Here is a 13,836-nt window from a genome sequence, read left to right as displayed (position 1 = left end):
CATCTCAAAATCAACCCTTTGTGCTCTCTTTCCAATCCCACTCTCTCCCCCAGGCCTTGACCTTGGCAAACCCTCATCTGTTCTCTCTTTACTTTTGTGTTTTCACGAAGGCCATATAAATGGGGACATACAGTGCGGCAGCTTCGGAGACAGCCTTTTTTCACTCAGCATGGTGCCTTAAAGTGTCCTCCAAGTCGTTGCGGGTACCAAGCACACGTTCCTTTGGATTACGCAGCGGTAGCCCACGCTACGGACGTCTCACACTTTGTGTACCTAGTCACCCTTCGGAGAGCACTCGTGTTGTCTTCTGTGTCTGACCGTTATGAATAGGACTGCTATAAATATTCACATACAGGTTTTGCGTGACCACAGATTTCATTTCTCAAGGGCAGATACCCAGGGATGGAAGGGTTGGGTCTCACATGTAAGGATACACTGAACGTCAAGAAACTGACAACTGCCCTCTCCGGAGCGGCTGCCGCGCAGTCCCGCCAGCCACGTACGAGGGTGCCCAGTGCTCCCCGTCCTCAGCTGCACTTGCTGTGGACCTTCAGAGATGTCTGCCACTGCAGTCAGAGTAGCGCTGGTGGGGCTTATGCTCGACTCCACTTAGCTTCGAATCAAAACCAGTTTACACGGCTTGAACAACTCGGCGTATGTAGTCCTTCCCAAATGGAAGGCTGTTTCTTTAGAACTAGTGCAGACCGAAATGTGAAATGACCGTTTCGAGGTGCATGAATTCAAGGTGTGTATTAAAAACTGCTAATACTTTGCCAAACTACTGTCCAAAATTATCACAGTTTATAACACCTCTATATAACAAAGATAATAGCCGCTTATCCATTTTACTTATGCAGATCGCTTTTAGACGCTTAGGAATTACAGAAAAATATAAAGAGGTTAAGGAAAAATCACCCAACATCTCACAACTCACAGGTAACCCAATACATTTTGGTAAACATAATTGAAGTGATCCCTCCTAAAAATACATTCTTTAAGGCTCTAAGGTCCTTTTCCTTTTTTTGCCCCTGCCCCGTTACCACATGATTTTATTTATCAGAAACACACTATGCATGCGATTTTGTACCCTGCTTTTATGACTCAATAATATGATACAGAGAGTTTTCCATGTCAATGAATATATCTATGTATCAGGGATCAGCAAACAGTTTTGTAAAGAGACAGATAATAAATATTTTAGGCCCCTGGGCCATTTGGTTTCTATTGCAAATACTCAACCCTGCCACCATCGCGTGAAAGCAGCCATAGGAATACATTAATTAGTGGGTGTGGCTGTGTGCTAATAAAACTTTATTAACAAAAACAGTCAGTGGTTTGGATTTGGCCTGTGAGCTGGAGTTTGCCAATCCCTACTATATGCCATCCTATGTAACACCTGCACAGAAATCTACCTAGAGATATCATCAGTTATTGAACTAATCCCTTTTTGATAGATATTGGTTTCTAAATTTTCATTATGTGTTAGAGAATACTGTAAGAATTACTTGTAAAGACATTTTGATAGAACTGCTTGATTATTTTCTTAGAATAGCTAAAATCCTTAATCAAAAAGTATACTCATTTTACATTTTAGAATACATTGCTAGACAGCTTTCCAGCAAGACCATACTAATTTATTGTCTTACACCAGTGAATGAGAGTACCTGCTTCCTTAGATCTTGACCAACATTGTACTTTGTCAGCCTCTATCTAAAAGAACATCACGCTGTTTATATTTATATTTTTATTTCTTGTGAGGTGAATATACATGTACATATACTTATATTTTATTTGGTTATTTTGATTTATACTTTTGTGAACTGCCTCTTCATGGTATCTGTCCATTTTTCTATTGGGATGTTTACTTTTTCTATTGATTCATGAGTGCTCTTTACATATCAAGCGTAACAACATTATTTTTTAATCATATTAAATAGCACCACACAGTCTAATTCTTTAAACCTTGTTAATGATTTTTTTTTTTTGCAGCAAACCAACTTCTAAAATATTTTTGTAACCAAATGTATCAATTTTTACCTTTCTAGGTAGCCTCCATGGGATGCTTTAAAGGGCCTTTCTCACCTCCATCATTATAAGATATATTGTCCCATTATTTCCTTAATATATTGGCTCTCCCACTTAAAATCCTGGTTCTGAGTAGCCTTGATCCAGTTCTCTGATTTTCTCAATTTTAAAATGGAAGCAATGATTATCTACCCAATTCATTCAATAAGTATTCATTAAGCACCTACCAAAGTCCTACCTGGCACTTTATAGGAGACAGGAATAGAGCTATGAATAAAACCGGCCCAAACCTATGAAGTTAAGGCTCACATTCTGGTGCCTGCATTCACAGGGATTTCAGGAAATAACGTACATCGTAAAGCCTCTTCGCCATTCTGATTTGCTGGATCTGTAGGCAATTGTGGCGTATGCCTCTGAATGTATAGCATCCCTCTAGGCTCCCCCACTACCAACTCCTTGAGAGCATTTGGCCTGATTCATCCTGCCTTGCGGTCATAGTTGCTCGTACAAGTTCACTCTTCACTTGCTGGCAAGCTTTCCGAAGGCAGCGGCCATGACGTCTTCATCTCTGTATCCTCCCTTCCCCTCTTCAGGGGCCTGGCTCCTTACTAGGTCCCCCATTAGGAATTTGTCAATGTCGAAAGTAACAAAGGAAAGGATGTGAAAGCACCTCCTTTACATATTCTACCAGAGAATGTGAATAATGACCTAAACATGTACTTACTCATTGTGATCCATACAAAGGAAACAAAACAAAACAAAACAAAACAAACAAAACAGGGGTTTGGGTATTGCTGAACTGAGATTTCTCTATTCTTCCAGTTCAAGGGAAGACACAGAAAAGAGGGTTCTGGTTGGAAGGGACCACGTGTACGAGGCCCTCAGGTGGGAGGCATTGTGGGAAAGTCAAGGGCTAAGATGAGACCGGTGCCACTGAAGGGAGAGGAGCGGCAGGGAGGGGTGGTGTCGGATGCAGGTGCAGAGGTGAATGGCCTTGCAAACCACGGCATCAGGAAGCTTTGCTGGTTTTAGAAAGGGGAGGGATACACCTGGCCTAGACTCATCAGAGCAGGGTTCCAGGGCTGAGGTCACGTTTCTTGCCACGTAACCTGTACGCAAGTCACTGAGCCCCCTGGTCCTTGGACAGGGTGGAAGTCTTCACACCCCTGTGACTGGGAGGCTCCAGGGGGGGACACAGCGAGCTCTGCAAACTGTAACTTTCTAGAAATGGAAAAGATTGCCATTAAAATGCAAATGCCTCCAGAGAGAGCTGAGCTACTGCCAGGAGGGGAGAGGAAAGGCATGGGCTCTGGGGCCGGCTAGATGTGGTTCATGGCTCCCCTGTGGTCTGCAGCAAGTGACATAAGCTCTCTGGGCATCCATTTCTTCTGTAAAATGAAAACACCACCACTCCCCTCATCAAACCGTTGTGAGGGCTAAATGAGTTGACAAATGGGAAGAGCTTTGCATACAGGAAGCCCTGGAAAAATGGTAGTTCTAACTATGGCCGGGACTCCCGCTCTGACGAAGCCTTTTCCACCCACCCCTTCCTACAGCAGAGGGCTTACATTCACACTACAGTGAGAGCAACACCCCAGGGAGCATGCAGCTGAACTGCCTGGAGTTTCTGCCTCGGGAACGGAGGGGAAGTGGAGAGGCGCTCTGAAGGGGGTGGCAGGCGTGGCCCCAGGGACAGCAGGTTTGGGGGCTGCAGTTACTCAGTCAGGACCTCTTTCTATCCGTCTGAGTGTCCCCACTAAAGGATGGTCCCAATTCTTCTCTTCCTTTGCTAAAAGAAGAGTGGCAAGAAGGGAAAAATAAACTAGAACTGTTCTGTTCTTCTCAATTTTGTCCCGAACACGTGTATGTCACGTGTGCAGACACACACATGAACACACAAACACATGTTTCCTTTCTGGGCTACATGGAATTTCTCTTTCCATGAAGGATGTTCAGAGACTGCCGTGCTCCTCGACTCCTGGAGCCTCTCTGCTCCGTCCACTGGCCTGTAATCTGTCCGAATGGATGCACTACGACCGTGACCCTGGATTGTGAACCTCGGCCTTTTCCCTCTTTGCTTTGCTTTCTCAGCTTCCCTCTAGCAATCACTGGAGTTTCAATGGCTTGAGAAAAATCACATTGTTGGTATAAACAGTAGTTGGTTTTGCTGGGCTAGATAAGGCAGCCACAAAAAGTTGCATTTTCCTAACGAGAACTGGAAGGTGAAGGTCCCTTTCTCTAGATCATCGCAGGTGTGTAAACCTTTTTAGAATAACAAAGACTGGTTCTACTGGTGAGTAATTGCCTACCTTATATTTCAGGGGTGTCTTATATTTCAAAGTGACTGTGTAGCTGAAGGAAATTTAACAAATACTTAGGGAAGAAAAATTATGCCTGCTTTTAGTCGTCTAATTTAGTAATTTAATTTGAAACATATCTGTTCTGTGTTTCAAATGCCCTGCTTCTAGTCTTGGTTCTTTTCATAACTAGCTGTGTGATCCCAGAAATATCTTAACTCCTCACCTGGAATATAAAGAGGGGGTGAGAATGCCACTACAATGCTGATGACATGAGACACAGAAGGGGTAAGGAACTGTTCCAGGTGAATGACAACCGAAGGCAAAATATGATCCTAGGCCAGATCCAGTAGGAAGGAAAAAAGACCATAAAAGGCATTATCGGATCAATGGACAAAATTGAAACATGGATGGTAGATTGCTACATTTCTGGAATTGACGACTACACTGTGATTCTGTAAAAAGATCTCTTTGCTCTTAGGAAAGACACGGTGAAGAACTTAAAAGGACATGATGTTTGCAACTTTCAAATGATTCAGAAAAAATATGTAGATACATATATGCATATATGTGTGTGTTGAGACAGAGTGAGAGGGATGAGAGAGAAGGAGAACAGGAATGAGAAAGCAACCAGGGCACAATACCAACTAGTAAATCTGGGTAAAGGGAATACATTAAAGTTCTTTGTAATATACTTGAAATTATCCTATTTATTTCCAAATAAATACTTGAATAAAGGTGTTGGAATAAATTCTATGTAAGTATTATGATGTGAAGAAGGGTGCTTTGTTGGAGCTGTCCTTCACACATTCATGAACTGCAGAAGTGCCGAGCACGTAGGGTGCGAGGGAAGGAGCTCCTGCGAGGGCACCCTGTTGAAGGAGACGTGGAACAAACACAGGCGGCGAAATTCACTGTCTCCTGCACAGGGTGTGAAACTGGAAAGTCTAGTTCCGAGATACACATCTGCAGTGGAGGCTCAAGGGAGTGGCCCAGCTTCAACAGAGCCACACATTGCATGAGGCCTTGCTTTCCTCTGGCAGCTGCGTGGAGGGCACTGTGCCATCCCGTGAGGGCAGGGAAGCCCATCATGCACCATGACACCCATGCTCTGCCCTTGACTTACTCAGAACCCAGGCTCTGGGCCTTATGAGGATGGGAAAGGCCCCTGGTGCCCTTAGTTTTGTTTCCCTCTGATGAGTGTCAGCTAAGAGCACTGCTGTATGCTTCTAGCTTTGTCTTGGCTTTTCTTAAAACTGCCCTCTCTCTGATAGTCACTCCAAGTACTTATATGGTCGCATCACCCACGGAGTTCCTGTTCACCTGAGCCTTCCCACGGTACTGTCTTTCTAGGCCACTGAGAGCCAGATCCTGGAAAGCTGAAGCCCGAAGTCCCGTGAACCCGTGGTGGGGAATATAAAGTTACCACAAGCATATGCACCCTTACAGGTAAGGAAGTTCCTTATTTGAATATTATTCACCATTGGAAAATTTTTTTTGAACATCCAAAACACAGGTCAGTATTAATAATCTTCAAATGTAGAGCTAAGGTGGTTGATACAAAGATCTCTTCTACTGCCCTTATGAACTTCTTCTGCAGGGTAGGAATTGTGTCTCATTCATCCGGTGTATTCCTCCCAACATCTAGGAGCGATGAGTTCAAGAAATGAAGCCTCGAGGCAGTCCCCCCCCGCCGCCCCCCGCCGCCCCGTACACTTCAGTTGAGACAGAGTGCTCCTTTCCTTCAGCAGATCAGCCTGGACTAAACTGTCATCTGTCCTTGTGGTTTATGGAGGAAATTGTCAAGAGTCAGGGGAGTTGTTTCCTGAACTTAGGAAGGTCTTTCTAGCCTAGTGATTCCCTGGCAGTGTTTGTATAATATTCAAATAGATAGATACGTCCAATCCTTCAAAAGCATAGAAGCCGTTATGATGAAAACAACCCTTGGGAATACCATGTAAAAACTATAAGCCTGAGATTTAAATGCTTTTGAATAAAAATGCAAACAAATGAGGTAATAGGCAATTAGATTAAAGTAATTCGGCCCTGGCCAATTGGAATTCCTGCCTGATGCTGAGAGGAGAAGTATTACAAAAAACCATGTAATTACCACTTGCTGACACTGATTGAGTGAGAATTGGCTCAACAAGATTTCTGAAAAAAGCAGAAGGAGAGGAGAGAGGACACAGTTGTACCCGCACAGAAGAAACTCCTCAGAGAAAAGCCAATACGCTTGAGGAAGGCTGGGGAAACGAAGGGAAAGTGAAAGAAAGGGAAAGGCAAGCATAATATACAAGCTCTGGTTCTTCCTCTCACAGTTTCCTGATAAATTTCAGATGGGTCACCGTTCTCCCCACTCGACCCTTCATCTGACCACAAAATGTGCAGCAAAAGCAGTTGCGAGGAACAGAGCAAATGGATGGCCGGCGGCCTCCCACGGCGCCTCAAAAAAGTCTGAATCTTGAAATTGGTCTATCCTATGCACGTCGTTTGGTCCATAGTAAATTCCCCACAAAACTGAACTAATAAAATATCCTTGAAAAATGAATCTACACTTACACATTTTAGACAGATGGCTGGAGCCAGGCTAACAACAAGGAACCGGCTTTTCCTCTTTGGCACCGCAAGATGATTGCGTAACACGTTCAAGCTGATGGGAACACTATTTAAGCCAGGGTAACACACCGCAACAGATTCTTTCAAAAACCATCGGGAATCAGGCTCTCAAACTTCCAATAGCTTGGTGAGGCTTTCCTCGGCCTTCCAAACAATGAGGACCAGTCAACGTCAGTGCAGAAAAATTTTTACCAGCAAAAAAATTTTTACAGTCAAGTCTGTTAATACCGGTTTATTTGCAATCCAACTCCCTGAAGACAGCAAACAGTGGTATTGGCTGCCCTCTGCAGTGGGCTGGTGAATTCAGCGAAGTATCAGGATCAAGAAAATGCCAAATGCGTGCAACTAATTCTTCCTGAAATCCAGAGATGCTGGCAAGAGAACGACTTCTTAAATCTAGGATTTTTAAAGTCAAGGGTGTGTGGGAAAGTAACACACCACCTCCACAATCACTCAACCCCAGTACGTTGTTTGGGTGTTTTCTGGGCAAGAGTAAGCTTGCTTGTTGATTCAAGATGTCATGGGAATGTCTGAGGTTAACATCCTTCATTGCTAAATCAAAAGCCAACCACAGCAGCAAGACTGTGAAGCTTCTCAGAGAGTTCCCTGGACTGAGAGCTTCCATGGTGTATGTTTTTAAACTATGCCCACGATTTCTTTGAAACTACTCCCCTGGAGAAATGGAGGCTAATTTTCCTTCCCTCAAATATGAGCTGGCCTTAGTCACCTGGATCCAATGAGGAAAATGAGGTTGGAAGTGGCATGATGTGACTTGTGCAGGTGGCTTATAAAAGGGGACAGCATCTGCCCAGCTCTTATGAGCTGCTCACCCTTGAAATCCAGCTGCCGTGCTATGGGGAGCTCAGGCCTGTGTAGGTGTTCCAGCTGACAGGCCCGGCTGAGGTCTCTACCAACAATCAGCAACAACCTGTTGATTTTATGTGTGTTACTTCAACCATGTGGGTTGAGAAAGTCTTCGGGAAAATTCCCAACTCTGGCCACATCTGACTGTAACCACATCAGAGACCCTAGGCGAAAACCACCACCTCGCTGAGGCCAGTCAACTCCCCAAACCATAAGCCATAATAATAATCAATAAACATTGCTGTTTTAGGAGAGAGGTCTGCAAACTAAGGCCTGGTGATAAAATCGGGCCTGCAACCTGTTTTTCTACAGCCTATGAGCTCAGCTGGGTTTGGTACATTTTTAAAGGGTTGTAAAAGACACAAAACAAAGCAAAGAGTAATATGTGACAGAGACCATATGTAGCCCTTAAAGCTGAAAACAGCTATTCTATGGCCTTTTACAAAAAAACCTTGTTCAACACTGTCTTAAGCCATTAAGTTTTTAGATGGTTTATTATGTAACAACAGATAATCGGAACACATGGTGCTTTTGGAGCATAAGAAGAGGCCATTGATGGGCAAATCCTGGATTTATAGCACCATAAAAGTCACACTGAAAAGCCACCACTCAACTATTACCTGAAAGTCAATACTATCCTATCAGTAATTGCTATCATACAGTATTATAATTTCACAAATATATTTGCTCAACCAAAGCAAAAGTGGGGGTGATGTGATTCATCAACCAAGGAGAGTATTTTAAACATGTGTCTCAGATTTGATTCTAGATTAAATTTCAAATTCTCGGAGACTTATTAATAACTTTAATAAATGTAGCTGGCATTTGCCAAGTCCTTACTATGTTCCAGACACTATTCTGCATTATTTCATACGTATTACTTCATTTAAGCCTTGTGACAACAATTACTTCCATTTTAAAGATGAGGAAACTGAGACCCAGGGAGATGATCGAACATGTCCGAGATTACACAGGTAGTAAGTGTGAAGCCAGGATTTGAATCTAGGCCTGACTTACATCCAGGAACTTATCGCACTCTGCTGCTCCTCTCCAGAAAATGTCTAAGTAAGACACCGGTCTCGGTTTAAGGATGTAGCTGGCTTCCATAGGGAGGGCAGCAACCCACTGACCTCTCGGACCAGACTTCCCTGCAGGCTAGTCAAGGGTGCTGTCCACCCACCAGGAATCAGGTCTGGAACCTGGGTCTCCTTCTCTTTCCCCTGGGACTCAGGATCTCGGCAACACCAACACTACTTTTCTGTTGAGAGGATCTGAAACTCTTAGACCAGCCCCAAATAATGGTTCGGTATAAGTTCTTTCTTCCAAACTATCAAAGACTTCCTCACACTTCTCCTTTGGTTCCTGTCAATCAACACATGGAAAAGTATGCTTGCCAAAGTGATGACTGTCAGAGGAGACACAATATGGGTTCTTCACTGCCAGCCTTTGGTTAAACAAAATCAACAGGCTGATCGAGAGCCAATCAATATTAAAAGGCTATCCAGACCATTGTTAAGACCAGTGATCATGGAAAATGAAATCAGTATCAGTTTTCTCATCTGTGAAGTAGGAGTGATTATACCTATCTTTATGATTTGTTGTATTGACTGGAGCCAAGATATACAAAGGGCCTAATCCAGTGTCTGGCATTCAATTAATGGTGGCAATAATTACTGTATTTTTAACATAGAACATGCCTCTCTTTCAAAGAGCTGAAGATTGGCCAATGATATTTCAATGAATAACTGGAAAAGCTCTTCATCACAAAGAAAGATCCACATACATGAAATAAGACATAGAGTAAGAGTTGCTGCTTACCCATTGGGTTAGACATTTTCCATCTTCCTTTATCATAAGCCTTTCCACATTGGAAGGTGTTGTTTTAATTATTTATAAAAATGGCCCCTTCACATTATTTTCTCTGACTGAACTTGGCACAAACAACTGGGGAATCAATGTAAGAAAGAGACTTCAACAATGTGCCAAGGCCACGTCAGCACAGTGACCAAAGGCATGCCACAGCCCCTTTTCTACTCACCAGAAGGGAAAGATAATGAGGCGGCTGATGAAAAATATGGTAGAGAAGATGAGAAACAGGGTGTTACAGGTTTGCTTCCATCCGGCATAAGAAAACATCTTAGCAGACTGAAAACAAAGAAAGCAATCGCATTCAGATAAAGTGATATTAGAATAAATTTCTTAAATATTTATAAATGAAATGATACAATGCCTGGGATTTGGTTCAAAGCAGTGTGTGTGTGTGGGGGGGGGGTGGATGGGAAAGTCAATGAAATGAGACTGGCCATACTGACAACTGTTAAAGCTGGAGGATGGACCCACTGGGTCCATTATGCTCTTCTCTTGGTCATACGTTTGAAATTTTCCATAATAGAATATTTTTAAAAAGATATGTTAAAATGACTATAATATTACTCCTGTCCTTTGCAAGCACTACGAGCTAGCACAATGAATGTTAGCATGCATTTTAGTGGGGCACTTATTTATTTTCTCCACTGAACTGATTAGAGAGCTGGATTGGAGAAAGCTTGAAATATGAGTGAAGTCCTGGGCTGGGCTGGGCTGGGCTGGGCTGGGCACGTTGCAATCAAGGCAGCTGGCAGAAGGGGCAGAGTGGGGAGGTCACTCTGGGGGCCCTGTCCCGGTTGAAATAAAGTCGCAAGCCCTCGATTTTTCCGCATTTATTTTATGCTAGTCTACATTGCCCGTGTGATATGTATTGAATCAAAGGAGTTACGGAAAGTGTTTAATGTGGTAGTAGAAGGTTAATTGATGAGAATCATCATGCATTATCTGGTGGAGCCCAAGGCTGAACGGGAAGGTGTCTGGACTTGGGGGTGGTGGGAGGTGGGTAGGAGTTGCTTACTGTAGGTCTTCCTTGTAGAAGCGTGGCTCAGGTCTGGGTGGTTTCAGGACTGAAATTGGACCAGAAGTTCAAAGCCAGTCTTAAACGAGAGAGGCAGCTCTTCGGGAGGGCTTTACACTGCATTACATTTATGCTTTGGGAAGGGTTTACATTGCATTTTCCATACTCTGCCGTATTTACCATGGGATAAGGATACGATCAGACTGTGGGGTGGCAGGGGGCCCAGAAGGGAACAGCCTCAAATGCTGAGTTGAAAGGCTGGTCTGCCAAGTGGGTGGGAGATGGGTATGGGGAGATAGGCCAGAAGTTCAGCGTGCCTGGAATAGAGTGGGAGCTGTTTGAAGAGTCAGAGGCCCCGCCAGAGTGGTTAGCCAGAGATATGCATAGGCGGGAAGAGAGTGCATTTGTGAGGGCAAAGTAGCATTCCCTGGGGTAAATGCACACACAGCATATTCTGGGCTGTGCCAGGATGGAGATCCGACAGTCACCCTGCTCCTTTGCTAAGCACGAGTCAGGATACTGTTCAAGTGTTGGGTCCTGCATCCAAACGTGAACATGGGGAAAGCCAGAGGATCAGGAAGATACATGAAGAAGGCAGAGGGTCCTTCTAAGTAAGAGTTGTGGATGTTGAGGCTGTTTTTCATTACAAATAAAGAGCTAAAAAGTGACCCACCAACTGTCTTGAGGAATATGAAAGATTAATAGTCACCATCTTTAAGATGGTCTAAACAGGGGCAAAAATTGTACCATATCTGAGTTCAATTAGAACTTGCCTGAGAAGACAACCACTAAAGTCAACTACTTGAGGAATCTGTGGACTAGGCATCCCTGGAGGATATCAGAAATCAGCCCCATGCCACCACTTACTGTTGCCTCTTCCCAGCTGGTGGAAGGTACTGGCCTTGCTCATTGACTCTCAGGTTAGATCATGGCTTGTGAATCAGTAATGATTCACTATCATTAACAACATGAGGCTATTCTCATAGTTTATCCATGAAGGGATCTCTGAGTATGACATTTCATTTTCCTTCTGTTTTTTTCACCTATGAACCTCAGAACATTTTCCAACAGTAATGAGCTAAACCTCACGCTATACTCTAAGGGGTAGATATGAATTCTCATATTACTGCTGAAGACAGAAAACAAAGCATTAAGTGATCTGCCCAAGTCACCTAGGGTGTTATAGCATGTCAATGACGGGGTTGGGGAGGGTGGATAGGGACAACCCAGAGCTTATTCCCAGTCTCCACATCTAACTCCCTTTTAACAACCCAATGAAGTTGTTTTTACAGTGGACACACACCAAAGGCTAGAGGGGTTAGAAGCAACAGAGTAGCATAAAATTCTTAAGTCATGGCCAATGTGGTCTTAATTTACAGGCAGGGTTACTGAGATATGATCAGAGGAGGAGGTAATTATAACAGATATGGCTACATGCAGACAGCAACACATGGGAAAACTGTCACAATCCTTCTTCTGCTAAGCCATTTGCTGCCCTGAATAATCTTGACCTTTGGAATGGGATTTACATGTCTAATTGCCATTACACAGAAGAAACAAAATTCTGTACACATCTAATATTTTAACAGTAGCCAGTTGCTTTGAAATGGCTTCAAATGACTTCTGGTTACATCTAGAACTGGGTTTAACAAACTACTGTCCAGCCTATGGGCTTAAAGCTGGTCAGCCCTTAAGGATGGGTTTCACATTTTTAAAGGGGTATGAGAAAAGAAAAGGCAGACCATCAGAAAAGAAGAATAAATGGCAAGAGATCCAATGTTGCCCACAAAGCTAGATTTACTCTCTGGCCCTTCACCAAAAAGCTTGGTAAACCCTGATCTAGAAGAACACGATCCTATCAACTTAATTTCTCCCATACCAGCTTAGATTCAGCTATCAGCCCTTCAACTTCAAGAGGCAATCCTGAACATGAGATGGGTTAGCGTCATTTTCCTCGGCTTCATTATAAATGAAGGCATTGAGAGGACAAACGAATGGCTCTGGGAAGTGTGGCCCTAAGTACACCAGGAGAGCTGGCGGGCAAGACGGCTATTGGGTCACTGCCTCAGGGCACACAGGAACCAATACATAGCAGAGACAAGTAGAGAAAACAATCCTAATTTGCTTTGTTTCTCATGCTTTGTGTTGCTTGGGACTAGGAAGACTCTTGTTTTAATGTCCCCTGCTCCAAAACATTCCTTCCTTAGAAAATAAATACCATTTGAATAAACATCAGCTCTCATTCTTTAAAGCTGGAGGAGGACCAGTGCAAGCATCCAATGGGTATTGGGCTGCGGCTTAAGTAAATATATGATACCATCCAACATTAAGAATCCATAATGCTACACATCCACGTTTTCCTTTTAAAAGATTCGAGTTCATTCCTGCCTCACATATCTCAACGTATTTTCTAAGCTTGTATCTGCACGTAACTTTTACAAGTGGAATCCCATGGGTTAACCTCTCTCCAGTACCATGGAGAAGACTGGAAACTAAACACTAAAAGGTTTCGTCTTTCTAAGCTTGAAGGATCTGAGGACCCAGAGACATCCTTGGACTTTGGGTGTTTTCAGGACAGAGAGCCCTGTTAAATCACTCACATACCGTCCCAGAAACCCAGGACATGGTATTGTTATTACTTTTTTAATGGCAAACTTTTACCTCCAGCCAAATGTCAGCCACATCGTGCACGATCATCACGAGGGTCCCACTGCGAATATAATTAGCACACCAAGAGAAGCTCATCAAGCTTATAGCAGCCAGGTGGTGGATGACATGAGCTAGAAAATCCTATAGAACGAGAGGAAAATGGAAGCTATCAAGCAAATGCAGTTATCACCTAATCAATGGAAGTGCTAACAACGACAACAATACCAATATTTTTTAAAAAGCAACTCACACATCTGAATGTTTTGAAATTTGTAAAATGCTTTCACTTTGATTCTTAAACACAATTCTTGTGAAGGAACTAATGCACATTATCCTCACTGATGAAGTCACTTAACTTTGACCCAGCATTGAATCGTTGTCTAAATCCTCACATCTGATCTTCTTTCCACTGCCCCACACTGGATACATACACACACACACACACACACACGTATGCACACACGCCCCATACACACACACACACACACACACACACATTCC

The 13,836-nt window shown here is 43.4% G+C and overlaps 1 protein-coding gene across 1 annotated transcript in view; it reads right to left on the bottom strand.

The window, feature by feature from the left end:
* Positions 1-13,836, bottom strand: part of CERS3 (ceramide synthase 3) — a 72,484-nt gene that overhangs the window by 28,256 nt on the left and 30,392 nt on the right. The window contains exons 7-8 of the mRNA XM_008687590.2: positions 13,348-13,476; positions 9,841-9,947 (exon numbers count right to left, since the gene is read on the bottom strand). Of these exons, the coding sequence (XP_008685812.2) occupies positions 9,841-9,947; positions 13,348-13,476 (236 nt within the window). The remainder of the gene's footprint in view (positions 1-9,840; positions 9,948-13,347; positions 13,477-13,836) is intronic.

This window comes from Ursus maritimus, unplaced genomic scaffold (genome assembly GCF_017311325.1).
Source record: "Ursus maritimus isolate PB19 unplaced genomic scaffold, ASM1731132v1 scaffold_27, whole genome shotgun sequence".
In the NCBI taxonomy this organism is placed as follows: Eukaryota; Metazoa; Chordata; class Mammalia; order Carnivora; family Ursidae; genus Ursus; species Ursus maritimus.
This window is presented reverse-complemented; position numbering and strand designations above follow the sequence as displayed.